This window comes from Phyllostomus discolor, chromosome X (assembly GCF_004126475.2).
Source record: "Phyllostomus discolor isolate MPI-MPIP mPhyDis1 chromosome X, mPhyDis1.pri.v3, whole genome shotgun sequence".
Classification (NCBI taxonomy): Eukaryota; Metazoa; Chordata; class Mammalia; order Chiroptera; family Phyllostomidae; genus Phyllostomus; species Phyllostomus discolor.
The window spans coordinates 16,583,423-16,609,715 of NC_050198.1; the positions used below are offsets into that span (position 1 = coordinate 16,583,423).

General features: G+C 44.4%; 1 protein-coding gene across 9 annotated transcripts in view; it reads right to left on the minus strand.

Moving 5' to 3' along the window:
• DMD (dystrophin) overlaps window positions 1-26,293 on the minus strand; it is a 1,951,120-nt gene that overhangs the window by 94,189 nt on the left and 1,830,638 nt on the right. For all 9 annotated transcript variants that reach the window (XM_036016633.1, XM_036016635.1, XM_036016634.1 and 6 more), the window contains one exon: window positions 7,322-7,396. In XM_036016633.1, coding sequence (XP_035872526.1) covers window positions 7,322-7,396 — 75 coding nt within the window. The remainder of the gene's footprint in view (window positions 1-7,321; window positions 7,397-26,293) is intronic.

The following is a 26,293-nucleotide window of genomic DNA, read 5'->3' on the forward strand; positions in this document are numbered from 1 at the left end:
TTAGCCCCAGGTTTTCTGCACTGATCCTATCTGAGCCTCTACCACCGGGAAGAGACTGAAGGAGAAGCGCCGGCACATCCTGTCTTGTTCCCAGCTAAACACATACTAGACCAGAGGCCGAACCCAAGGGACATACTTCGTGTGTGTGAAGGAGGGGAGTGGAGAGGGAGAGGTTTGGATTACAATTTTGGATAAGGAAAGGTAAGACTGTTGCCGAAGAGAAGCGAGCCACCAAATGCGTATTTAAAAGAGAAAACTGACATAATGTTGGTGCTGGGAAAGATGCTTCCACTAAGAGAACAATATGCTCCTTTAGCTCTGATTCAGACGTCCTTTCTAAAGAGCCAGGAAGTGAGGGGACAGCTGGCCCACCTATTGAACACAGTAGACGAAGAGATGGGAGTTCCGACTGAGAGCGTGACTCCACAGAGCAATCGTAAAGGACCTACGCCCTTACGTTCCTGGTTCTGTTACTAAAGACCCATGTTGGAAAGTACTCTGAGGAAATATTTACCCACAGTCACATGTGGAAAACACTGATATATAATCATTTGAATAAACATTGCGTGGACATTAATCGGGATGGTGAAGGCTTAAGAAAGGTACTACTGGGTATCCACTAGAAGGTTTATGTCTCACCTGTCCTAATCTCATGTGTAAAAATACAGCTGTTTGCCCCGTTCCTATATGAGGAAAGCCACAAATGGCTGGAGGGACAATTGGGACACGGGGATCAGTGAGGAAGAATTACGTTCCATTTGGTAGGCCTACGTCTCTGAAATTGAAAAGTGAGGCGTTTGACATAGATGGCTAGAGAGAAAGTTCTGTGGCATGCCCAAACCACAGCGCATTCAGGAGTGACTGCTATTCCTGTGACGGTAGCCTGGGGGAGTCAACCTTTCTGCATCTCAAATCCATTTCCGAGTTGTAGTAAAGGTGTTAGAACACAGTGGCAACGACACGTCTGCTGGACCAAAGAGCATGGGACCCCTGGGCATAAAGGGACCTTGGGGGAATTAGGAACTGGGCAAGCAGTACCTGGCCAGGTAGAATTTGGTTTGAATGAGACAAGGCAGACCGATGGAAAAGACCTCTTAGGGCAAAGGGAGCACGCACTTCGAGGGGATCCAATTCCCGGAGGAAGATTCAGGATGGAACACTGCTAGAATGACGACTGGAGAAGGGAACCTACAAGGTGCTCCTTAACAGCTTCAATACCACAAGGGAAGGCCAACTATATCCCTTCCCTAGGGAGCAACTAACTCATGGGTACGGGACAGAGTTTAAACAGCACTGCGGTGCTTTGCCTGGGAGAGACACGTGTCCTGCCCTAGGACCCCTCTCTGTGGGCACCAGTATTTGGCAAGCCAGATAAGCTGAGAAAATTCGTGTGGTTCCGTCCTCAAGGTGTTTTGAATTCTGAAATAACAGAGACCTGGCCTCTAACCTATGTGACAAATAATACATAGTACATGGGAAAAGCAGATGTTTATGGGGGAGGGACAGGATAATTACACTGGCCTCTCAGGCCCGCTTGCTGTGAGGCAGTCTCTGGCTGTGAATGCATGTCCTGACTTTCATGCTGTTGTCTTATTATTTTTCTGTAAGATTTCACTTATTTATTTATTTTTAGAGAGAGGGGAAGGGAGGGAGAAAGAGAGGGAGAGGAAACATCCATGTGCAGTTGTCTCTCTCACATGCCCCGTACTGGGGACCTGGCGCACAAGCAAGGCATGTGCCCTGCCTGGGAATCGAACCGGCAACCCTTTGGTTCACAGGCGGGCACTCAATCCACTGAGCCACACCAGCCAGGGTCATCCTGTTCTTAGTGAAGCCATTTCCTGCAAGGCTGTACATTTGTAAGCCATGTTATCATGGCTCCTGGGAGCCTTCTTCAGCAACCGAACCCTGTCTAATGCCACCACAGTGCACCCTCCAAGGTGAGGTGCGTTTACCAAGAAGGGAGCGCATTTTTCACCCGGTTTATTGTGATGAGGGTATACCTTTTTTCAGGCAGCTCCAGGCTATCTAAAATCTCTCCACTGTGTGATTTAGTTGCTGAACAGAGGCAAATTGTTCTCTGTTTCTCGTTTGCAGAGTCTTTGCCCCATTTATCAACTGTAGTATATTTGCCCATGGTTTGGGCTCCCTCCAACCCACCACACACTAATAAACTCAACGCACGCGCTCTGCTTAAGTGCAGTTTTATTTGTGCTCTTAGAAGCTGGCTATATTTTTTAATTTTAGAAGCCACACACCTACAGCGTGCTATTGGCACTACAGAAGGAGAGAGAAAACCCTTAGATTAGCTCCTCCCTAACTTGCCATGGGGTATCAGCCATAGAGACCCCCGTATAAAATCCTTCTTACCAAGATCTGCTCTTTGTCTCTGCTTTTCTGCTGCGTTGAATTTGCATTCCCAAATGCGTTGAAAGGCAGTGTGGCGTCATGCAACATTACACCAATTACCAAGTGGGGACATTATAGGCCAATGGTGATGTTCTCAACTTAACTGGCAAATGCTCTACACCGGGTGAAACCGTGTTGCTCGGGTTTCTGCAAGCCCGGAGCTTCCTTGTGAAGTGGAAAAGTTAAGACCCAGTTACCTAATGGCAGTGGCTCCGCATATTTTCTAAGGCATCTGTAATTCAAACTCTTCACTGGCATCGGGAAATCACTCAGATAACATCGTTAATTTTCATTAAAGTAAGAGTGAGCAGAAGTGACCTTCGCTTGGAAAAGCTAGCCAGAACAAGTTTTCTTTGCCTGTCCCACAGACAATGGCCCTTTATCACAGCTTCGCAGGCACAAAAATGACAAAGAAGGCCTGAAGAGAAACCTAAGCAAATATGAAATGAAGAGGGATTTCTGAAATCGTCTATTGAGTAGTTCGTTAAGTCATGAGACCACACACGTGTTCAATCATAAAAGGATTGGTCAACTCCTCATTCTATATTCATACTTGATGTGGAACTCTCCTTACCATTCTTGTGAATCCAGTACTTAATGTAAGTAAATACACCCTCCTAATGTTGTTAGACTGAAGTCTTTTTCAAATCTGAGAAAAGTCATTCTCTGAACAGAAATACTGAGAATTTCAAATATGTTTAAATGTGAAAATCCTACATCCACAGCTTAACTTTATTACAAGGTTATAACCTCAAATGGTCAAACATTTTTTTTAATAATAGCAAATAGCCCTGTTTCTACAATGTTTATCGGATGTTTTAAAATAAACTGAAATGAGAGACAAGGAGACACCCATGTGAGCACAAGAATTTTTTTTCACAGGGGAACTGAATAATGCCTAGATCCAAGGTCAAAAGCAACTTTATGGAAAAGCATAGTCTTTGTAAGGTTTTCCAATCCAGTCTATTTCTGGGCTGTTTTCATAGTGTAACTTGGGCCAACTGATGATGTCTTTTGGACTTTTAGGGACCCCTTGGGAATATACTACATCTGATAGCCCCTTACAATGGGCAGTTCCTAATGACCCCATTATCAATGGAAAGCAGGTATCTCTGGGATGGGGCAGGGACAGAAGAAGAAAAAGAGGCAGAAGACTCCATCCAGCCCTCTGTTTCCGCCCCACCCCAAGCTGCCTCTTTCCAGCTCCAGCTCCGTTATAACAGGTCCCTGAGGAAATCCTAGGCCTGGGGAGCCCTTTAAAACCACTTAAACTTGGCAGCTATATAGCTGCAAAAATGATAACTTCAGACTATGAGCTACAGAAATAAAAACCTAAATTGACTTTCAGTCATGCATCCATTCCATGAAAACATATCCAGCCCTGCTCCGTGCTAGGCTGTGTGCTAAGTATTGGAGAGACCAAAATGAAGAAGAAAAGCCTACTTTCTCCCTCCAAACAAATCCACTGCTAGGAGGTTTCCTCTCCAACTCCACTTTATTTATTTTTAGTTTTTAAAAGATTTCATTTATTTATTTTTAGAGAGAAGGGAAGGAAGGGAGAAAAAGAAGAAGAGAAATATCAATGTGTGGTTGCCCCTCGAATCCCCCCCTACTGGGGACCTGGCCCGCAACCCAGGCACATGCCCTGCCTGGGAATTGAACCGGCGACCCCCTGGTTTGCAGGCTGGCATTCAATCCACTGAACCACACCACTCAGGGCTCCATCTCCATTTTAAAAAGCACACGCCAGCAACCCTCCTTGACCATCTTATTGCTCACTTCCACAGACCCCTGGTGAGACCCTGGAGACTTGGCAGCCAGGGGTCACAGTCCTTCTCTGTCCCGCAGCGTGGCCCCAAATTCTGGCTGATTTCAACACTGGCATGGATGACTCGGGCATCACTCTAGCCTCTCAGTTCCTTAACTGTTTCAGCTCCATGGAAATTCACTTCTGGTCCACCTGTGCCACCTACTCAAATGCTCATCTCCTGACCTAATCAACGGGAATGGCTCCACTTCTGAAATCATGGTCAGCTACGCTGCTCCTCTCCGACCACAGCTTCTTGGCCTCCCGATGACTTCCGCACTAACTCTCGCTCCACCTCCCCGAGCAGTCAGGCTCTTGACCTCTCTACTTCATAATGAGCAGGTTCCATCGGAATTCACAGCTTCTCCTACCCAAACGGACTCGACAGACACCACTTTAACTAGCTACTCCTTTCGCCCAGATCCTCATTTCTCTTGCCCAGCTGTCCTCTGCCTACCCTAGGGCAGAACAGCGGGGCTCCCGGCTGCTGAGTGTGCCTGCAGCAATACCACAGCCCAGCACCTCGGGGCGCTCGGCCGACTCTGGGGTCCATAATGCTGCACCTCACACGAGCCCTCTCTCGTTCTCCTCGAAGATAAGTCCAATCTCAACTTCATCGCCTTCCACGGTTAACTGCAGCATAGGAAGCCTCTTCCGCCGTCACACAGAAAACAGAAACCTCTACTTAGCTATCCCTTGCCTTCCCATGAGGTGCCCGTCACTCCCTTGGACTCTGGATTACCTGCCCCTACCCTCTGAGCACTCGCACTGTTTCTCAGTTTCTCTTGAGTCAATCATTTCAATCTTGTCCCCTCTTCTCATACTCATTGAAACACCCAAGTGTCTCTTATTCACTCTTCAGCCCCTGTGAACTAACTACCAGCCCTCTGCCCTCCCCTTCACAACTAAATTTCTCTAAGAATTGTCCATACCAAACGTCTTTACATCCCCACTTTTGGATTTACGTTTCTGAAAAAAATATTTTATTTCTTAATTTTTCCGAGAGAGGGGAAGGGAAGGAGAAAGAGAGGGAGAGAAACATCCATGTGTGGTTGCCTCTCACACATCCTCTGCTGGGGACCTGGTCTACAACACAGGAATGTGCCCTGACTGGGAATCGAACCAGCAACCCTTTGGTTCACAGCCTGAGCTCAATCTACTGAGCTACACCAGCCAGGGCTGGATTTACTTTTAAGCCCACTTCACTACCTCCACAGTGCCTCTAAAGTCTCACCTGAGTTAACACACCCCATACAGACACTTTCGCTGGGTGACTTCGTGCCGACCTCCCAAGTGGTTAGCACTCCTTAACCTCTTCGTATTTGCCTTCACCCCGTCTGGTCATTCCTTGGTAGCCCCTCTGTCCTACATACTCTTTCTTCTTACTCCACATGCTACCTGAGCACCTATATGCTAATAATTCCGAAGTATAGCTTGCCTATTTCTCCTGATTGCCAAAGTGCTGTGTCTAACTCAGTTGGGAGTATCTACCATTCGCCCCAGCTAAGCACCTAGTGTTTCCTTGATTCCCCCTCACCCAACACAAAGTAAGTATTTCTGAGTTCTCCCCACTTAGCTGCAGCCCCACTGTGCCAGTTCAGGCCACCATGATCCTGGTTTAGATCACTGAAACTTCTCAACAGGTCTGTCCTGGCAGTTGTAACCGGCCCCCCTACCCCACCGCATTCCATGCCCTATTTCACAGCCAAAATGATCTTTGTAAATGAAAATCCCATCACGTCCTCTCCCTCACATGGCTCACCGGTGACCTCTAAATACTTTCATTGATTAAAAAGCCTTTCACAATCTGCCTGTTTTTCTCGTCAGCCAAATACAGGGTCTGGCACAAGTTACGCCCCTGTTTACTACAAAATCTTTTACTGCACAATCACATGCGTGTCATTCTGTAACATAACACTGTCACACTCAAGCACACCACATGACATTTTAGGTGAAGTGTTCAAATTCAAACTGTAAATGATGGCACCCATATTGTTACCCCACCAACCACACTCAAGCAGGTGCTACCTCTGCCAGGCACTGTCTGTCACCATAGCCCCTCTCGGAACTCTGTGCATTAGCCACGTGGAAGTACTTCCGGTTCCTGGATCCGCCCCCTGGGCTCCGTGACCCGGGGCATGCTCTTCCTTCTGATTGGGACTCTCTTCTGAGAGTGAGCTCTATGTACGTTTCTGAACTCATGTAGCTTAAGACATCATCTCTACTAGCAAACCTTCTCTGAACCGCACCTTCCCCTACCCCCGCCTCCCAACAACTACCTGATCTCACAGCACCCCATTCTTTTACTATCACATGACAAATTGCATGACTTTGACATTGTCACCTCACCTATCCTCGGCGTGCTCATAAAGGTTGGTAGTATTTTTTTTTAAGATTATAGATTTCTTAATGACCATATATACATTTACCCATGTCCACCTTGCCTACCCCTCATTAGACTAAGTTGCGTCAGGGTAGGGACTGTGCCTGTCTCTTTCATGGCCATGTCATCGATGTCCATGAGCAGTCAATATTAGACTGTAATGCACGTTGCTGATAACAGTTATATAAACTTTCTGATGAAACGGAAGAGCTGTATGACCATTCAGGATTTTTCCCATCGACGTGCAGTATTTACCGAAAGCAGAAAACCAATCCTGTCATTTTCCTTCTACCACCACGTTTATCTGAATGTTAATTAGCATTCGAGCTAAAAAACAACAGGCATAAGTGTACTTTGCTTTAGATAATACAATCAAATACTCATACCTCTAATAATAAACACACTGCAACAGGAGGAGATAATTCAAGTTTCACAAAGATAATTCTAGATGCCAATGCCATTAGTTGGGAAATAAAAACAATCAATCTTTTCGTGATTTAATAGCAGTCGCTGAGGAATGGTGATAGGAATGATTCGATACAATAGAAAATTAGTCTAGGGAGACATTAGGTCGAAGATACTTTCACAAAATGAATTCTATGTTACAAATGGACTAATCACAGCTACTTCTTCCTCCCCAGTGAAAACACCCCTGACCCACTTTTTGTTTTTTTACAGCAAAGGACAAGTAGCAAATATTTCAAGGATTGGTTAATACTCACAGCAAAGAGCCTTCTGCAGTCTTCGGAGCTTCATGGCAGTCCTGTAAGCTGAGAACCTGACGTTGTTCAGGTCAGCTGGAGGGAAAGGGGGGAAACAGAGGTGATTGGTTATTTCACCAGAAAGCACAGACGAAAACGCACTGTGATTGGCCAACCATGGCCACACTGACCAAAATATGCGAGGACTAAGACCTCGTGCATATGCCCCAAGTTTGGGGATATAAAAATCTGTCAATGTGGGGAGATGAATGAAAACATCTTTTTTTCCTCTTTGACAATCAACACACCTAAGTTTTACAAAAGACTAGCATGGCACAGTCTGCAGGCCATGCATGTCACCCTTGCTCCCAGGAGGAGAAAGAAGGACAGGCTTTTTTTTTTCCAGACTGCAATCTTGGTTCGATCGTAGTGAATCTTTGCTGCACAAGATTAAAGAGAACAAGGAACATATTATGGAAACAGCTATTAGAACTAAGCAAAAATCAAGTGGCAATATAACAATTTTGTCTGATTATGAGAGTGAAATATGGTCACTGTGGAAAACTTAGAAATTACAGGAAAATATAACATCAGGTGAACAAAGAATCCATATGCACTGCTAACATTTGGAGGCTTTCTTATGCAACATATGTGTGTGTGTGAGATGTATTTTCAAATATAATTGGGACTAAAATAAATATTTAGTTTAGGTTCTCAGGTGCAATCATTCCGGTATTTAGCACAGATTAACAACGCAACAATTTCTGCCAGTGTGGTTTCTATAGTCACCTGCCTATCACGCTCCAACTCACCTTACCTGGCAGAGAGCTATATTTAGATGATACCCTTACTCAAGTCTATGTAAGCCATGATACACTCTGGGTGATATGTCTTTTCTAGAGTTTCTGTGCATTTCTGTGTCAGGAACCCAGCTCCAAAAACCTCCTTGAAAACAAGAGCCCTGTCTCCCACTTTCGTCATATTTCCCAGTAACTTAATATCTCAGTGCTCTCTAAAAAGGCAGGTCTAACACAGCTAGGGGACTGAATAACACACTGAAAGAATGAATGAACAAAAGAATAAAAGAAACAAAAACACATACTGGCAAACACAACTAACTGCCATACTCTAGTGGCACCCACAAAACTGATTCTAATTGGGGCTGAGGAGCCCTGGCTGGTGTGGTTCAGTGCACTGAGTGCTGGTCCGGGAACCAAAGGGTCGCTGGTTCAAGTCCCAGTCAGGGCACATGCCTGGGTTGCAGGCCAGGTCCCCAGTAGGGGGCGCTTGAGAGGCAATGACACATTGATGTTTTCCTCTCATTCTCCCTCCCTTCCCCTCTAAAACAAAATTTAAAAAAATTTTAATTGCGGGTCAGGAAAGGGGGTAATCTACTGCATATCCAAGTCACTTGGGTCACCATTATTAGTTTGATGGCATTTGCAGAGGTCATCTATAAAAACCTGAATTGAAATCAGGGGAAGAAAAACAGCGTCTGTAATTTACTTTAAAATATTCAGGGTAAAAATTAAAAAAAAAAAATCGCTGACAATACTAAATGTTACCAAGGATTTGGAGCAACTGGAACTCTCATACATGGCTAGTGGGAAGGGAACACAGTATGACTACTTTGGAAAACCAGTTTAGCAATTTGTTATGAAATCAAACATACATCTATCTAATAACCCAACTATTCTACTCCCAGATATTTACTCAAAAGACAAAAAAAAAACCCTGTCCACAAAAAGATGTGTGCGTGAATGCCCATAATGGCCCCAAACTGGAAACAAACCAATAGAAGAAATGAATAAACAAACTGCGGTACACTCATACAATGGGATGCTACTCAGAAATACAAAGGCACTAACCACTAATAATGCAACAATGTGAACTGAGCGGAAAAATATAACGCTGGGTAAAAGAAGCTAAGCACAAAGAATGACCGCTGTGTGATTCTATTTACATGAAATTCTAGAATAGGCAGATCTCCCTTACAGCAATAAAAGGCAGATAGATGGTAGCCTGGGGTGGGTTGGGGGTGGGTAACTGACCACAAGGGACACATGGGTGTTTTTTGGGGTGACTGAAATGTTACATATCTTGTCCAAGCCCGTACCACCCCGCACATGCCCGATTGTGTCTGAAATGCTCCACATCTTGATCGGTGTGGAGGTGAATGGCTACAGATCCCAGTGGAATAGGCGAGGAGGATCAGTATCTTTTGCCAAGAGTGTATGCATCTGGCCACACTGAGACTGTCCCTTAGAATGGGTGCATGTGATTGTTTACATGATGCCTTAACGCAGATTTCAAAAGCGTGAAGAAAAACCCTTCACGCGGACAATACATCCAGTATGATGTATGTATGTGTTAGCTTAAGCGACACTGCAGAGGCGGTCAGTTGTCTTAATCAAGAATGCACACTCCAGGGGTGGTTGGCTAGCAATTAATCAAAAGGCCTCACTCCAGAGGCGGCCACTGTAAGTGCTTCGGCTATATTTAGCTTCTGTGACACCGGGGGTTTCATTAATTATCCTAATTAATGTTAGATGGGCTTGCACTGGTGATCTTACTGGTTTGTGAAATGGGAGGACCATGCAAAAAGGCTCAGAATCCCGTCCTGCCCTCACGTTAACAGCGTGTGAAAACAAGCTAGCAGGTCCCCCCTTTAGAAACGGTGCCCTGGCTCGGAGTCCGAAGTGCCCGGCGGTGGTTCACTGGATTCTTGGGTGCCGGAATTCAATTAGATGGCTAATAGAATCCTGCTGTTACAGCAGTGGTTCTCCAACCTGAATCTTCTAGCAGAGTGGCCTGGAGGAGGAGACTGAAACTACAGACTCCTAGGCCCCCTCCCAGATCTGCTGATTCCTTAGGTCTGGCACCTGCCTCTCTAACAAGTTTCCAGGTGATGGCTGATGCTGCTGTTCGGGGAACACACTTTGAGAACCACTGAGTGAGATGCCTGTGGTTAGAGGTATGGATCGCGAGGCAAGGCGGCAGCACTCTGACCGACTCCGCCGTGCCTTTGGCACGGGTTTGAAGATCGTTCCGTGCCCGGGAGCTACTCCATGTTCACACGTGACAGAGTTTGCTCGGAGACTTGCTGGCATGACAAACTCGTAGCCAATGTGGATGAGAGGACAGGCCCTACCCGTGCCCAGCCGTGGGTGGCTATCAACACCCACCAACCAGAACCTTGTAACCTCGTGGGTGCTTGTAACCCAAACTGTGATAGAGGCCCAACGGCATCAGTGTGTCTTTGGAGCTTGTTAGGAATGCAGAATCTCAGGCCCTACCTGGATCTATAAATCAGAACCAGTATTTAAAAAAAATTTTTTTTTAAGTGGCATCTTTTTTTAAAAGATTTTATTTATTTATTTTTAGAGAGGGAAGGGAGGGAGAAAGAGAGAGAGAAACATCAATGTGCGGTTGCTGGGGCTGTGGCCTGCCACCCAGGCATGTGCCCTGACTGGGAATCGAACCTGCGATGCTTTGGTTCGCAGCCCATGCTCAATCCACTGAGCTACGCCAGCCAGGGCAGAATGAACATTTTAACAAGATCTCAGGTGATTCATGTGGACCTTCTAGTGCAGCTGAGTCTTGACTTGTACATTTTCATAACGTTTCTTGTTCCATGCAAACAAGTTCAAGTGTAACTTCTGTATAGATCTGTCCTGTCTTTTGTATCTTTCTCCATTCCATTGTGTGGGCATTTAGGGAGATTATTTAACGACACTTATAGTCATTTACACAAACTCCCCCCTGGAATATATTCGTGGGTCTCTTGTTTAGGATGAATACCAACAAAAGTTCTTCAATACATTAAAAAGTGTGTAAAAGTATCTTGAAAGACTACGGAGTCCTTCCCCTTGAAGTGAATTCACTTCTCCCTGGACCTTCCAGGTGAGAAGTTCTCTGGGGGGTAGAAGCTGGTTTACCAGGGTCCCTCTGATCATCCATCATTCCTTCTCGTTCAAGAATCGCGGGTCTTCCTTTGACTCCCTTCTCCAGGCATGAGTGCTCATCTTCTTGGGTGGTCTCAGCGAACTCGTGGAATGAGTTGTCTTGTGGCACTAATCCGTGAGAAACCAATCGCTGTCCTCCTCCCCAGAATGGTGTTAACACCCTTCATCACTCCGATCACACTTTCGCTGCGCTTGCTAGGGCGGCGTTCCTTCACACACTGTCATAAATGAGCCCCTTCGGCTCTTTGTAAAATAAGCAGCAGACAGACAGAGAATTGCACTTCTAATCCCCTTTCCCCTTATTCCAGGCACTAGGCCTCCAACTCCAAATTTCCTTTCATTCATTTACTTACACGGAAGTGTGCAGCGTGAACTATGTGCCAATCAAACGTCTTGGCAGATGATACTGGCAAAAACTTTCTCTTCTCTTTCCCTGTCTTTCTAATCCTCCTTTTCAACTGCCTCTTAACTCGTCAGCCTAGTTTCCTTCTATGCTCCTTCGTTCATACACTAATCCCTCTCACATGCCCCCAATTCCTCCCCCCTTTCCGGTTTTCCTGGTTCTATACAGAATTCAGAACAAATGGCCTAAATGAGGCCACGGGAGCTCCATCCAAATCTCACAGTTCATATCAAGAACTGGCAAATTTCAGCAGCCACGGATCCAAGGGGGAGAGGCAGGGATGATCGGATTCTTTCAGGGTGTGGTTCGCAGTGGAATACTATCAGAGACAAGCATCTGGAACATTCCTGCTCTAGCAGTGCTCTCAGCTTCCCCGAAGCAGTTCAAACTTTCTTCCCTTCCAAATCCTTCTAACTGTGGCACATTCTGTCCCGAGTTAATCTTTCCTGACACCCTTTCCAGCAGATCTCTGACCCACCACTGAGAACAAGCCTTTTGCCACGAATTTTCTATGCACCAGAGTCCACCTAGCTCTCAACCAGTAATTCAGGGATATCAGAAAAAAAGCAGCAGGAAATGTGCCTAGCTTTCCTCAAACTGCACCAGAAGCCATGCAAATTTCTATCCAGTAACCATCAATGAATTGCAACGGCGGAGCTCTGGTGCCACGGAGTCCCCACTCCAGAGAGTTAACCATCTGTGTCGTTTGAGTCTGCATGTGTTGCTCGGAATCTCTAGCACCACTCCCTCTGGCTTGCAGCTGGAAGAGACAAGTCCCTGCCTTGTGAAAGTGTGTAGGATGCACACAGAAACCTCACGATGTGGTACAGCTTTGCACAATGCGACATTGTCCTGGGATGAGGCTGGAGCTGACCTTGTAGCTAAACTATGCATGCAGAATAAGGCTAAAGCACCCCCATCCCCACCCCCATCCCCATCCCAAGTGGGAGGCTGCCCTCCACTTCCCACCCTGCCCGGGGGAGCTGCCGGCCCAGGACTCTGATCCAAGTTGTTATGAGCTCACTAGCTCTCACAACCGGAACTTGAGGAGTGAGACTATCCAAGAAAGGAGTTACACAATGTTGCCATGGCAGCTGATAGAAAGCATACTTCAGAAGGATAAAAATGCTGAACTATACACTCCTCTTAATGACTTGAAGTATTTCATCCAGGGCTGGTGCTAGCCTAAAAATAGAGAAATCTAGAAATTTCAGGAACACGGGCAAACACCGAGCCTAGATCTACCCTCTCTGGTGAGCTAGCTGCCGCGGGAACGGTTCATTTGGCTTTTAGTTTCACGCACGAAACGCGAAACAGGGTTTCCCCCACTTTGTTTAGCCTATGACTTTCTCCTGACTCTGGTAAATTTTTCTGTTTTTCAACTTTTCCTTCCATTCTGTGGAAGGTATTGGGGGAAGGTGTCAAATCACCAGAAAAAGAGAAGACCCCATCACCTTCAAGTCACAAGCCGTCATGTGTTGGCTATGTTCTTGCAAAAAATAGTGAAAAACACCTCAGCATTTTAAACTCCTGGGAAACTTTGGAAAATATTAGAGGAATAAAACACTAAGCCCCTTCGTTCCAATTTTACAGCTGGCTTTTGCCTGTAAATCACACTTCAAAAATACTGCTATCTATGACTACACTGAGGTCTAGATTTTAAAGCAAAGGATATTTCAGCCCAGCTTTCCAATGGCTTGTGGAGACTACTTGGAAAGGCCCCGAGTTTCACCATGTTTATATATTAGGTAAAAAGAACGATAATGAACTCATAAACTTAATGAGTGGAAAGAGCTGGATGGCTAAAGATTATTCCAACAGATAAATTAGTGGTGTGGTCTTTGTTTCTTCCTACCAACGCCATTACGCAGAAGAAATGTGATCCAAATCACGCAGGTGATCATGAGTCAAAAATAAAACGTAGAGGAAGTATGATATTGTTTTGATACAGTTCCAACTTTCAGTGCTTGGCATTCAATGTGCATTAAACTACTACTGCATGTCTATTTTAATAATTTTCCAACTTTTCCAAATAAGCCAAAACAAGGCAGTCTCGCTCCACACCCCTTCTATTACAGGAAAGTGGCAGATTTTGAAATATAATAATACATCTCTAATTCCCCAGCCTCACTCTTCCTATGGTGTTCTAATGGACTCTCCACATGGCGAGTATTATTCTTAGCAGCTCAAACTCACTAGCATAGAGAAGAACCATGGGTCTTAATGAGGCTTGAGATAAACTGAGTAATTTAAACCAAGTCTGGCTTGAAAGCAAATTAAACCAAGATGTCCCTTCAGAAGTTTTAGAGTAAAATGTAGAATTATTGTGAACTCTTCAAGAACTCCTTAAGAACAGGAGAGGTTCCTGGAAAACTCTTTTAATTTTATTTATTCATTTTTAGAGAGAGGGGAAGGGACAGAGAGAGAGAGGGAAAGAAACATCCACGTGTGGTTGCCTCTCACATGCCCCCTACTGGGGACCTAGCCTGCAACCCAGGCATGTGCCCTGCCTGGGAATTGAACCAGTAACCTTTTGGTTCGGAAGCTGGCGCACAATTCACTGAGCCACACCAGCCAGGGCTCTGGAACACTGTTTAAAGAATTAGTCAGAGGTTGCCCTGGCTGGTGTGGCTCAGTGGATTGAGTGCCAGAGTGCGGAAACCAAAGGGTCACAGGTTCGATTCCCAGGCAGGGCACATGCCTGGGTTGCTGGCCAGGTCCCCAGCAGGGGGCGCTCGAGAGGCAACCACACATGGATGCTTCTCTCTCTTATTCCCTCCCTTCTCCCTAAATATAAATAACTAAAATCTTAGAAAAAAAATTAGCCAGAGGTATAGCTCACTTTCTTTCCCTCTTGCCCTTTCATTAATGTTTCTCTCCATCTTTCTCTTCCCCCCGCTCTCTAAAAATAAATAAATATAACCTAAAAAAAACGGAATTAGCCAGAGAAGAGGTACACAAACACATTATATTTGACCTATAATTTTTTAGATATATATGAGGCCTTTTAAAATCTAAACTCATTAAAATCTCATCATGAACGTAGTTTTAGTTAGATGGGGAAACTTATTTATCAGAGACAAATAAGAATTACACATTCATACCTGCACGTATGAATGGCAAAAAACCAACTCTGTGAATTTATAATTACTATCAAGTTCTGTTTGCAGATGGGAAATGGCATTATGTATTTGCTACCAGTGACTCTAGAATTAGAATCCTTCTAAAAAAAGAAAAAGAAGAGAAATGAAGTGATCAGTGAGCCACAAACATGGAAGACTCGGTTCTGCAAGAGAGGAACAGGTTATAAACCGAAAATAAAACACTGAAAAGTTCAGCTGTGAAATAAAGGACGGCAGCACGCCCCGACTGTGGGTTGCGCAAGGCCTTTCTGGCTCCCTCCTGTTGCTTGGCCTTCCTCAGCAGGATCTCACTACTTCTTAGCAACTCCGTGATCTGAAAGACTTGAAATTCAAATTGGTTTTGCTCTGGTAAAAGGTTTATTGAGAAAGCAGCTTCTGTAACAAAGAGTCAATGGCAAGTTTTGGGGTGGGGTGGGGTGGGGGGACTGTGTATTTTAAATACCATTTCTGGGGCCACACAGCTTCCCCAGGTAAGGCGGAGTTGACTCACATGGACATTGCCACGCCACGTTCCTCTTCCTTAAGTTTCAAATCAGAAAGGATTTGGCTCTAATTCTCAAAAACCTGCCCACCCCCCAAAAATTATATATATATATAATACTAATGATTTAAAGAGTAGGCAAAACTGCTTTATAGCATTTTAAAAGACATCCATCTATCATTAATCCTTCCATCTATCGTTTTGATACCTACTGAGAATATACACATGGAGACACGGGGCGAGCAGGCAGGCAGGTGTCTGAGACAGTGAAGTTCAAGTCAAGGTCTGAAGGGTGATGGGAATTGGCCAGGTGAGGAGTGGGAAGGGCACAGCAGGATAAAGGTGAACACACGCAAAAGAGGCTCTTCAGCAGAAAAGAGCGTGGACCATTAAGAATCCTAAGAAAGTCCACAGTGCTGGAATCACAGAGAGCGAGGGGGAGGAATGGCCCCAGCTTAGCCCTGAGAGGCGGGCAGGGAGAGGCCCATTGCATCACGTTGAGGACTTAGGTCTTGAGACTTACTAGTTAGACGTGGCAGATGGAACAGACTGGTTTATCTCTCCTTATTCCCGAGCCTCTACTAGGATGACAGCAAAAGAATTAAAAATAACATCTACCCTCCAAAAAAAGAGAGAAAGCTGGAGTGGAGAGGAGAGAACAGACAGAGCTTCCAGCATCTTGGAAGCTCGGAAAATGATCTGGTGGTAACTGATTTAGGGGAGCAGACAAAGCCCAGGCCTAAATTAATGTGCGGGCAAGAGGGGGAAGGCGGGAGGAGGGCGCCTGACAAGAAGTACGCCGATGCACAGAGCAGAGAAGTCGCAGAACTTAGAGGCCCCCGGGTTCCCCTGAAGGCTGTAACGTGGCCGAAAATATCCCAGGGCTGGTTGCAAGACTGTTTTTAGTTTTTAAGCCTCACCCAAGGATATGTTTATGGATTTTAGAAGGAGGAGGGATGGAGGGAGAGAGAGGGGGAGAGACAGAGAGAGAAACACACAGAGAGAGAAATCAATCCATCCATCTGTTGGCTCCCCTACCGCGCCCTGACCTGGAGGTCGGACCTACATCCTTCTGGTGCATGGGAGGACGCTAGGACCAACTAGACAGCTGGCCAGGGCTGGTTGCAAGTCTTTAGAGCCCTAAACACCTTCTCCAGCACCCCACACAGCCAAGCACCTTAGCTAGCCATCTCCTCCTTCACCCTCGAAGGCTGGAGGTTTACCTGAGAACCTGCACCAGGCACAGGGGTTTCAGGCGCAGCTAAGCTTGGGAGTGAGACGAGGCACTGACAACAGCAAGATGAAGGGCCACCACACAGGTATGCGCTGCAAAATCCTTCACTTCATCCCCTATGCCCAAACTCCGTATTCAGTCTGGCTCTCTTCTTTCTATCAGCTCTCCGCAAAACCTCTTCTACCCTTTTAAGCCGCCCTTATCCATCAGCAAGGTCACTACATCGGGCCTCAGTCTCTGAGCAGCCTTACTCGTCTTCTTCAAGCTCCAATTATAACCACGCCAAATCAAGCCAATGCTCTTGCCTTCTAATCTCCCTCTTGACAAGAAACTTACAGTCACACAGTCCACGCTCGTGACAGGGACGAATGACATGATTTCCCGTCTTCGACTCAGAAAGTTCCCACACTGCTCTTCTGTGTTCATCACCGCTTAAAAAAGCGACCATGGGCAGAACTACATGAACTTAGAAACTCGGCCCAGTCCCCGTCAACTCTCCTCTACACTTCATTAATTAGCCGGTCTTCACCCCCTCCCCCTCTCTCTCTTCAGAAGGGAACACACATTCCAGATTCTCTAGGGCAGAGACAGCTCAATTAATTTTTACTCCTTATCATAAAGGTGAGACATTTGAAATGATCAAATACCTGTGGACAGCTTTTCATATAACCAAATTCACAATTTTTTAAAAAAATGTGTTGCCTTTTTTTTTTTTTTTTTTACATCGGAAAGGCATACTTTCTTTGTAATACAGTTGACACTACCTATTTTAAATCTATCATCCCTTCTCACAGGGGAATTTGTGGAAAAGCTACTTGAATGATGAAAGCACACAGCTGTGAATTTCCTCGTGGCCTTTCACGCCAGCCTCCTCTTTGTCAGTTTCCAGTTTTAGAACAACTCAACCAGATTTCCAGAAATCCCGGCATTCCTACCTTGGCCTCGCCTTCTCCGTTTACTTATTTCTCCACCCTTATCTCCAAAGATTTCAACATAATGATGTTTCTCCCCAAACTTGGATCTCTTTCCATGATTTCTCCGGTAACCACAGCGCGAGAGGTCCCAAACCGGCAGCAGAATGGTGCCCGCAGACTGGCTTTTTGTTTTTGTTTGTTTGATTGGTTTTGGCTCACAGGAGGGTATTTCAAATTGTGGGATGATTTGCCAGTAGTTAAAAATCTCAAAGGACAATGGGAAAAAGCTGAGGCCCCTTTGGCACTCACAGAGGCTTTTCAAGTTGCCCCAGTTCCCACCCATCTATCTTCTGTTGTTTAAATGGCCAACTGGGCCCCAGGGGGCCTTTCTTTTTAGACTCCGGCCTGGGTCTGACCACTTCCGTATTGTCCCCCCAACTTTACATTTACACTCCTTTTCTGGCCCTTGAAAAGCGCTTACCGTGGAGTTCCTCCAATAACTGGCTATTATCTGGATTTCACTCAAATTACTCTATGGAAAAAGTGCTCGCTGGGTTTTCACAAAAATTTCCAGCTATTAATTCTCTGAACTCCACCTTTTTTACTAACACAATCAAGCTACATGATTGTGCCACCAAAAATACTGCCTTCATACACTCACTTTTCCAGGAGAGGAAAGGGATGGGAAGGCGGAACCCAAAACCCTCATCGATTTCATGACTACATTTCATTATGTGGAAATTACGTGTACATTTAAGAACTCATCAGCTTATATTTCTCTAAGCACCTATCATGGGCCTCAATGTGTACTAAGCTCAGGGATGAAAGATTCAGGCTTCCAAAAAAAAAATAGGGGAAAACAAAAAGATAATATATTCAGGCACACAAAATCAGTCCATGTGTCCTGGGGGTTTGTGACGGGCCAAGCAGTATGCACACAGAAAACATGACGTCGGTATGAGAAATAACCACACCTACAGTAAATTTTTAAAACATTTTTTACAGATTTTATTTATTTTTAGAGAGAGGGGAAGGGAGGGAGAAAGAGAAGGAGAGAAACATCCATGTGTGGTTGCCTCTTGTGCATCCCCTACTGGGGACCTGGCCCCCACCCCAGGCATGTGCCCTGACTGGGAATCGAACCGGTGATCCTTTGGTTCACAGGTCGACACACTCTCTCTCCCTTCCCCTCTCTCTAAAAATAAATAAATACAATCCTAAAAAAAAACCCCAGTAGCTTCCAACATGGTGTGAGTTATATTCCAATGCACATTTTTAGGGTTAATGAATTGAAAATTCTCCATATAAGCCAGGTTATTTATGAAACTAGTGATTAATTTGTAAGTTAGCCCGCAAAAGTTTATTTAAGGTTAATTTAAATAATAAACAATAAAATCCACAGCAATACTGATAAAAAGGAATGATCCAGCTAATTAGAAGCAGCCTTACTTTTCAATCTTATAGGAAGAGAAGATGAGATAAGGAAAATGAGTACCTCTGAGGAGATTGTGTTGCGTTTATCTTACCTAGGGCGAAAAATGTCAGTGCTCACTAAACACGGTTTGAATTGCATTACATTCTGAAAGGAACCGCTCTACTTTTACCGTGTTTAAGCTGCGGATGACACTGATCCTCCATCTGAGTTTTCTTCAAATAATATTTCCCACCGCTAACGGTGAATCATGAATGATTCTCTTGCTTACCCCTTGCAGTCTGAGCTTGGACTTCTTTTTTGAAACACATGTAACGAAGATATCCAGACTTTCCCAAGATATAAAGAGGTTGGAATAAAAGAAAAAAGGTAGATGAAACAGAGTGCTTATCAGCCAGAAAGATGACTCAGGTGTGTTTAATTGTGGCTGATTCTCCAGGTTGGTGTACTCAACACCATTTTCAAATTCTTTCTCCCTGGCCTTTCTCAGCTACAAAAGCTGTAGGATCTCAAGACTTGTATCCAGCCATGGGTGGCCATGTGGATACAGTTTGGGCCAATGTTTGAGAAGACAGCTGTTAAGAAAGGGTTTACTTTTCCAAACTGAAAGACCAAGTGCCTCCAAAGGAGAAAATCCTTTCTGCTTTTTTCCTGCCAGAGGGGCAGCAGTCAGCACGGAACCACGAGGTCACAGGTCACTCGCTAGGGATGGTACAGCAGATCTCTGATGGCATCATGGGACTCTTCCTTAGCTCTCTACTGTTTACAGACTTATTATCCAAAACCCATCAGCCTTTATGTGGTTAAGATACAGTTGGTCAGATGTTTTATTACTTGCAGCAAAATGCATTTCTAACTGACATGTTAATTGGGCTGTAATCAACAAAATTGCAATCCTCTTTAGGGTGGAGGAAAAAAGTTAGCAGTAAAGACATGTTAGATCAGAGTTCCCCATCTTTGCTACCAGGTGGTGACACTGATGCAGGACAGCTTGACAGTTTAATGTTTAAAGCTATTAGAATAGAAGGCTGTTAAAAACAAAATGGAGTCACTTATGCTAAGCCTCACATCACCAAACCAAGAATTAACCTAATTACAGTTTCCGCTTTCCCAGAAATGGAATCTCAAACCTGTCAATCAGGAATCACCTGATCAGAACTAGCGAGGTGGTCATCTGCCCCATCCATCCTTGTCATCCCCTAGGAAGGTGACCTTGCCACAACCAATATGCTTTTTGCTAGTAAAGGTTTTTCATTTTGTACACCTCCTCAGAGCTCCTTTCTGTCTGCTAGATGGGATGCTGCCTGCTTCATGAATCACTGAATAAACCCTTAAGACCTGCCCTGACTGGTGTGGCTCAGTCGGGTGGACAACTTTCCACAAAGCAAAAGGTCGCTGGTTCCATCCCCTATAGGGCACATGCCTGGGTTGAGGTTTGGTCCCAGGGCAGGGCATGTTCCAGAGGCAACCAACTGATCAATGTTTCTCTCCCTCTCTTTCTCCTTCCCTCTTCCCTTTTCTTGAAAAATAAATGAATATAATCTTTAATAAAATAGATACACCAATTAAGATATTTAAAATTTCCTCAGGTGAATCTGTTGTATGGATAAGGCACTGTAGGCAGAAATAGATCTGTAGAGGGTGTGACTGCACATTTGTTTTTTTTTTTTAATTTTATTTATTTTCAGAGAGGGAAGGGAGGGAGATGGAGACAGAGAGAGAGAAACATCAATGTATGGTTGCTGGGGGTCATGGCCTACAACCCAGGCATGTACCCTGACTGGGAATCGAACCTGCGACACTTTGGTTCGCAGCTGGCACTCAATCCACTGAGCTACGCCAGCCAGGGCTTGCGCATTTGTTTTGAATGGGATGCTCACGAGTTTGATTCTCCCAGATATCGGATAAGGATTAGAGAATTTAAATATATACATTATTTCTCTGGAAATTAATGTCTACATATATATGAAGTTATGAGAAACTAATTTTTCATTAACTTTTTAGACATGTTTCTATTTTTATCTCCTCATTAATGCATAATGTCCTTAAAGCCAAGTAGCACCTTTTCTTACTCATAGCTCTTAAGATAAATGTTCCTTGGAAAAAACCTTTGGTACCTTTCCCTTATTCAGAAGTTTTGAAACTCAAATTAAGACTTCTAAATCTATCCTGTATCTAATAGTATAAGTTTTAGGTTCTGACTGAAAATGAGTCCCCGTCCTCTGTCCTCCTCTCCCCGTTTTTCTGGTTCCCAACCTCTGCACTATCCAGTACCCATTCCCCTTCATACTTTCATGAATGCGGATGCCAAAACGAACAGCAGTGGAAAGCTGACCGTCATTACCATGGAAAAAGCAAATTAACCGTCTAGCAAAAAACTTTTTTGCAATATTTCTGCCTTAGGCTGGTACTCACACTTTAATCGTGTTAGGGAAAAGAAACTGTTTAGGTTTTCGTTGTTTCACTGTCAGTTAAATCCTTATGCATGAATAATTAGTCCAAGATAGTACACAATTCAAACACAGCAAAATTTGCTCATTCTTGCATTTTGTACACTCTGCGGGTGTGGGAGGAGGGGCCAGGGGACATGAATGAAACTGACCATGCATGCAGAAGCCTAGCCGTAGTGGGATGTTTATAACAATGGAGCATGTGACAGAAAATGCTTTCTAAAAAGAAAGCATTTAATTAACACTAAAAAGTGTTAATTTTTCTGGACACTATATACTAGTGGTTAGATCCTGATAAAGATGCTAACATGTAAATTATTCTATAAAAAAAGACCAATCAGCCCTGGCTGGTGTAGCTCTGTGGATTGAGTGCCGGCTTGTGAACCAAAGGGTCGCCGGTTTGATTCCCAGGCAGGGCACATGCCTGGGTTGTGGGCTAGGTCCCCAGTAGGGGGTTCTGGAGAGACAACCACACGTTGACATTTCTTTCCCTCTCTTTCTCTCTCCTTTCCCCTCTCTAAAAATAAATAAATAAATAAGTAAAATCTTTTAAAAAAAGATTAAAGTGTTAAAAAAAAGACCAATCACTTAGCAGCTGCAGCTGTTAAAGAATTAATCAATAGTAGGAGCTTTTTCATTAGATAATGGGCTGCTTTGTCTCATGACACAGGCCGAAGAGCTTTTAAAAAGAAAGGATGCTCTCCGGAGGGATGGATCCACACTCACCCATCAGGTGCCTGGGCAAATCACTTGAATCAAGAAAGGGAAATGATCAGTGTTACTAGGAAAAGACTCTTCTTTATCACCTCAAAACTATGTTGCACTTGGAAGTTGCTTAATATAAGGCATGTACCCTCTCCTTTGACCAGTTTTGGGGGGTTCAATTCAAGAATTAGGCACCTCAGCACAGCTCATGAATGACCCTGAAGCCGTGGGAGGGAGTGTCCCCCCTTTCCCTCCCAGTTGCAACGTTCAGGGCTTCCGCCACCCCACCTTTGGGGCTGACTCCCACCCACTTCACAGCAGGAAGGAATCATTCCCGCTTTCCCTACCTCCTCTTTGTGTCTGTCTCCTCTGATCTCAGCTTTCACGGGATCTAACCAGTCCTTTATTCCCCTCAGACCTCTCAAACGAAACACGTGGGGCAAGCTTCAAGCAGTCTTTTTTAGAACATAGGGAACTCTTACTTGAGCCCTTAGCAAAAGGAGTACTGACATTCACTGAGCGCCAGGGCCAGAGGCTGCGTGCACCTGATGCCATGCACGGTGCTCTGACCTCCATATCACCAGCCTGGTTCAAGACAAGCGAAATGGGGCTCGGAGGTGTTTAGTAACCTCCCTCAGGTTGCATCCCAGAGCCTGGATTCAAGGCCAACTCTTCCTGACACCCAAAGCCCTTCGTGGCTTTGGCCCATTCTTCAGACATGGGAGAAACGGGCCTTTGTTTGCCCAGTGTGTTTGTAATCCCAACCAGCGTGAGGGTGATGGGCAGTGCCCTCAGATGGACCATGACTCAGGGCAGTGGGCAGAGGGTGGGGCAGCGGGGCTGAGAGATCAGAGACACCTTTGCACAAAGAACACTGTGGACCAGAGAGGGAAACTGACAGGCCACTGGGGTGATGGGAGTGACCAGAAAGGCAATAAGACCCGTTAGGATTAAATGTCCAGTTCTTATCCAGAGAAGTCTCGGGAGTAGAGGAATCAGCTACAGCACTGTGAACTTCTCCCCACAAAGCATTTCGTTCCCACAGAAATACGTGGGTGCATGCTCGTCATGCAGCACTGGGTTAGGTAAGATTCCGTGATGTGGGGAGCTAAGCACCATTTAGAACACATGTTATTCCAAGCTGTAAGCAACTAACTTACAAATGAGCTTTTTGGAACACAGCCGGAGGGTACGTTCCGAAAGGACTAAATCTTGTCTCAAGAATGTGGTTCTCACCGGACCGCTGAGGGATTTCACAGTTACTGGGCAACCAGGAATTAAATTCTTTTTTTTTTTTTACTTAACATTTATCACCTTTAACATCTTAAATTATTAAGTATATGAAATAATTACTTTATAGAATTAATACATGTATTAGTTCCATAGATCCACGTGTGTCAATGAAGAAAGCATGACAACCAAAATAATTATATCTGCGTAGTGCTTTACACTCTGCAAACTCTTTCCGTAGCTTTAATTTATCTCCACCTGCCCCTTATGCATAGTCTTTGGGATTTTTTTTTTTAAGCCATAATTGTATCAAATTAAGAAAATGATCTGATAGCACCTTAGAACTAGGTCTCTCTCATTCTAAATCTTTCTTTTTCCAAATGAGAGAGAGAAAAAAAAAAGACTACCAAGTTCTTAGTAACTTGTCCTGGGCTCCCTAGTCAGCTAGGAGAATCACTGGAAGCCAAGACTTTCTCTTCTCTCCTTCCAGACAGAGGAAAAGCAGTGCTTTCATTGAATTAATAAAGACACCGAGAAGCCCTCTTAAACAGGCAAATGCCCACAAGTTTTACATAAACCAGAAGCAGCATTTGCCTGCACATTCCCATGTCTGCTTTTATTTATTATTCTGTTTTGTCTTACGGCGGTGTCCCTTCCCCGACGGAGCCAGAGGACCAGATACAAAGGCTCGCTCTCATTAGGACTTCAAAACGGCCCTTTTGGCTTAAGGCTCCCACCGCCTCCCAATTTGAACACAGACACCACCAATTTCTTGAACCTTCACAAGCATTTGCCATCACATGAAATCTGGAAAACAAATTTTCCCAGAAGCAAATGAGGCCTAATTTCCTTGTTGGAGAAGTCTCTAGACCAGGGGATGTCCAACCTTTTGGCTTCTGGGCCACCCTGGAAGAAGAAGAGCTGTCTTGGGCCACACACTCAATACATTGTGACATGTAATTCATTACACACACACAAAAATCTCATCGTGTTTTAAGTAACTTCATGATTTTGTGTTGGGCCGCAGCTTGGACACCCCTGTTAGACCTTGAGATCCTCTTCAGTTTCCAAGATTCTTAAGCACCTTGAAATAGAAAGTCATGATCGTACTGATGAAGTGAGTGTGTTACAGGGGGAAGTCAGGGAGGCAGGATGTGAATTTCTTTCGACCAGCAGTCCAAACCCTGAATTAAGAAGACAGGTCGCCGACACTCCCTTAAATGCATCAGCATATAAAATGGTTCATCCTCCTTGCACTTTCGCCGATCATCTTAATTTCTCTGTTTAGCGGTAATGACTTCTTGGTTTGTTTTGGAAGCCATGAGAACCCGTTAGCATTTATGAGTTTTGAATGGTTGTCTAATTTGACTTAAAGGCTACTCGTTGCTGATCTTAAATGCCTTACATTTATTCCTGGTTTTAGATCTTATAGCGGTGCTAACATAACTCTGTAGATAGCAAATTTTCACTCACAATCTGTCAGGTTGTTTCTCTTCAGAAAAAAACACCTCAGTTTAAATACATAAAAGGCAATGGCAGCAAAGAACAGAGCGTTGTGTCTATTATGCTATCAATGTGTAAAAAAAGAGCATAAATTTATATACACGTTGGCTTCTATATGCATAAAATATCTACAGAAGGAAACAGAGGAGCTGTACTATTAATTGCCTCTGAGGATTGATATCAGGGCTGAAATGGAGGCTTATTTTCCATACTACTCTTATTTCATTTAAAAAAAATTATGTGCATATATTACATTGTAAAAATGAATGAATATTAAATCTATGTTATTTTTTAAACTTTAAAAAAATCTTATTTAGTTTTAGACAGCGGGGAAGGGAGGGAGAAAGGGAGGGAGAGAAATAGCAATCTGTGGTAGCCTCTCGAGCGCCCCCTACTGGGGACCTGGCCCACAACCCAAGCATGTGCCCTGATTGGGAATCCAACTGGCAACCCTTAGGTTTGCAGGCCGGTGCTCAATCCACTGAGCCACACCAGTCAGGGCTATCTATCTGTCCTGTTTTCCACAATTCTGTCTGTGATTTCTTCCAAATTGTTTCATTCAGCATCTTCCAGAAGAGTATTACTGGATAATGAAAAAACTGATGGATAAAGAAGAAAAGTTGATGGGTTCTACGTTATGATTCTGCAGGTAAAGAATAATAGTGACTATAACTTATTGGGTGCTTACTGGATGTTAGTGATAAATACACAAATTCTCATACAGTACCCCCGACTTTGATATTGCTATTTCAGTCCACCTTACGGGCAAGGGAACCAAAGGCCTAAGGGTTAAAACTCAAATCTATTTGACATGAACACTGTTCATCAAAACCACAATGCACCCTCCCAGTGTGCTTCGGCGGACAGCCTTAACATCCCTGAACCTTAAGGTTCCATTTCTCCACCCATAAGGGGACCAGTAACAGTACCTGTTCCGAGGGCTGATGTGAAGGCTACACGTGGTATTGTATCTTAAAGCCTCCTACACTCGCTCAGTAAAAGCTAGGAACCTTACCTTGTCCCTATCCTTTCATACATAAAGGGCATTAAAAATACAAGGAATCTTTTTTTTTATCATGTTGATTATTCTAAAATATTCCTTTAGTTCTCCTTTCCAAATGGCTGCAGGATACTACCTCTTCAAAAGCTCCTGTCACTTCCAGGAATATTAGCTCAGGGGCTAAGGCACTGGTTTAGGAGTTTAAAGTACATTTAAATCCCAGCGAGGCTATGCGAGCAGATGACCTACCTTCTTTGAGCTTCATCTGCACCATGGAGATAATATACTTCGTGGGCTTTTGATAAGATTAATGAGAAATACATGCTTATGGTAGGGAAGTTCACACATTTAAAGGGATTTATTTATTTATTTTTAGAGAGAGGGGAAAGGAGTAAGAAAGAGACGGAGAGTGCCAGAGAGACATCAACTGGTTGCCTCTCCCACGCCCCCAACTGGGGACCAGTGGGCAACACAGGCATGAGCCCTGACCCGGAATGGAAACGGCAATCTTCCAGTTGGCACACAGGCTAGTG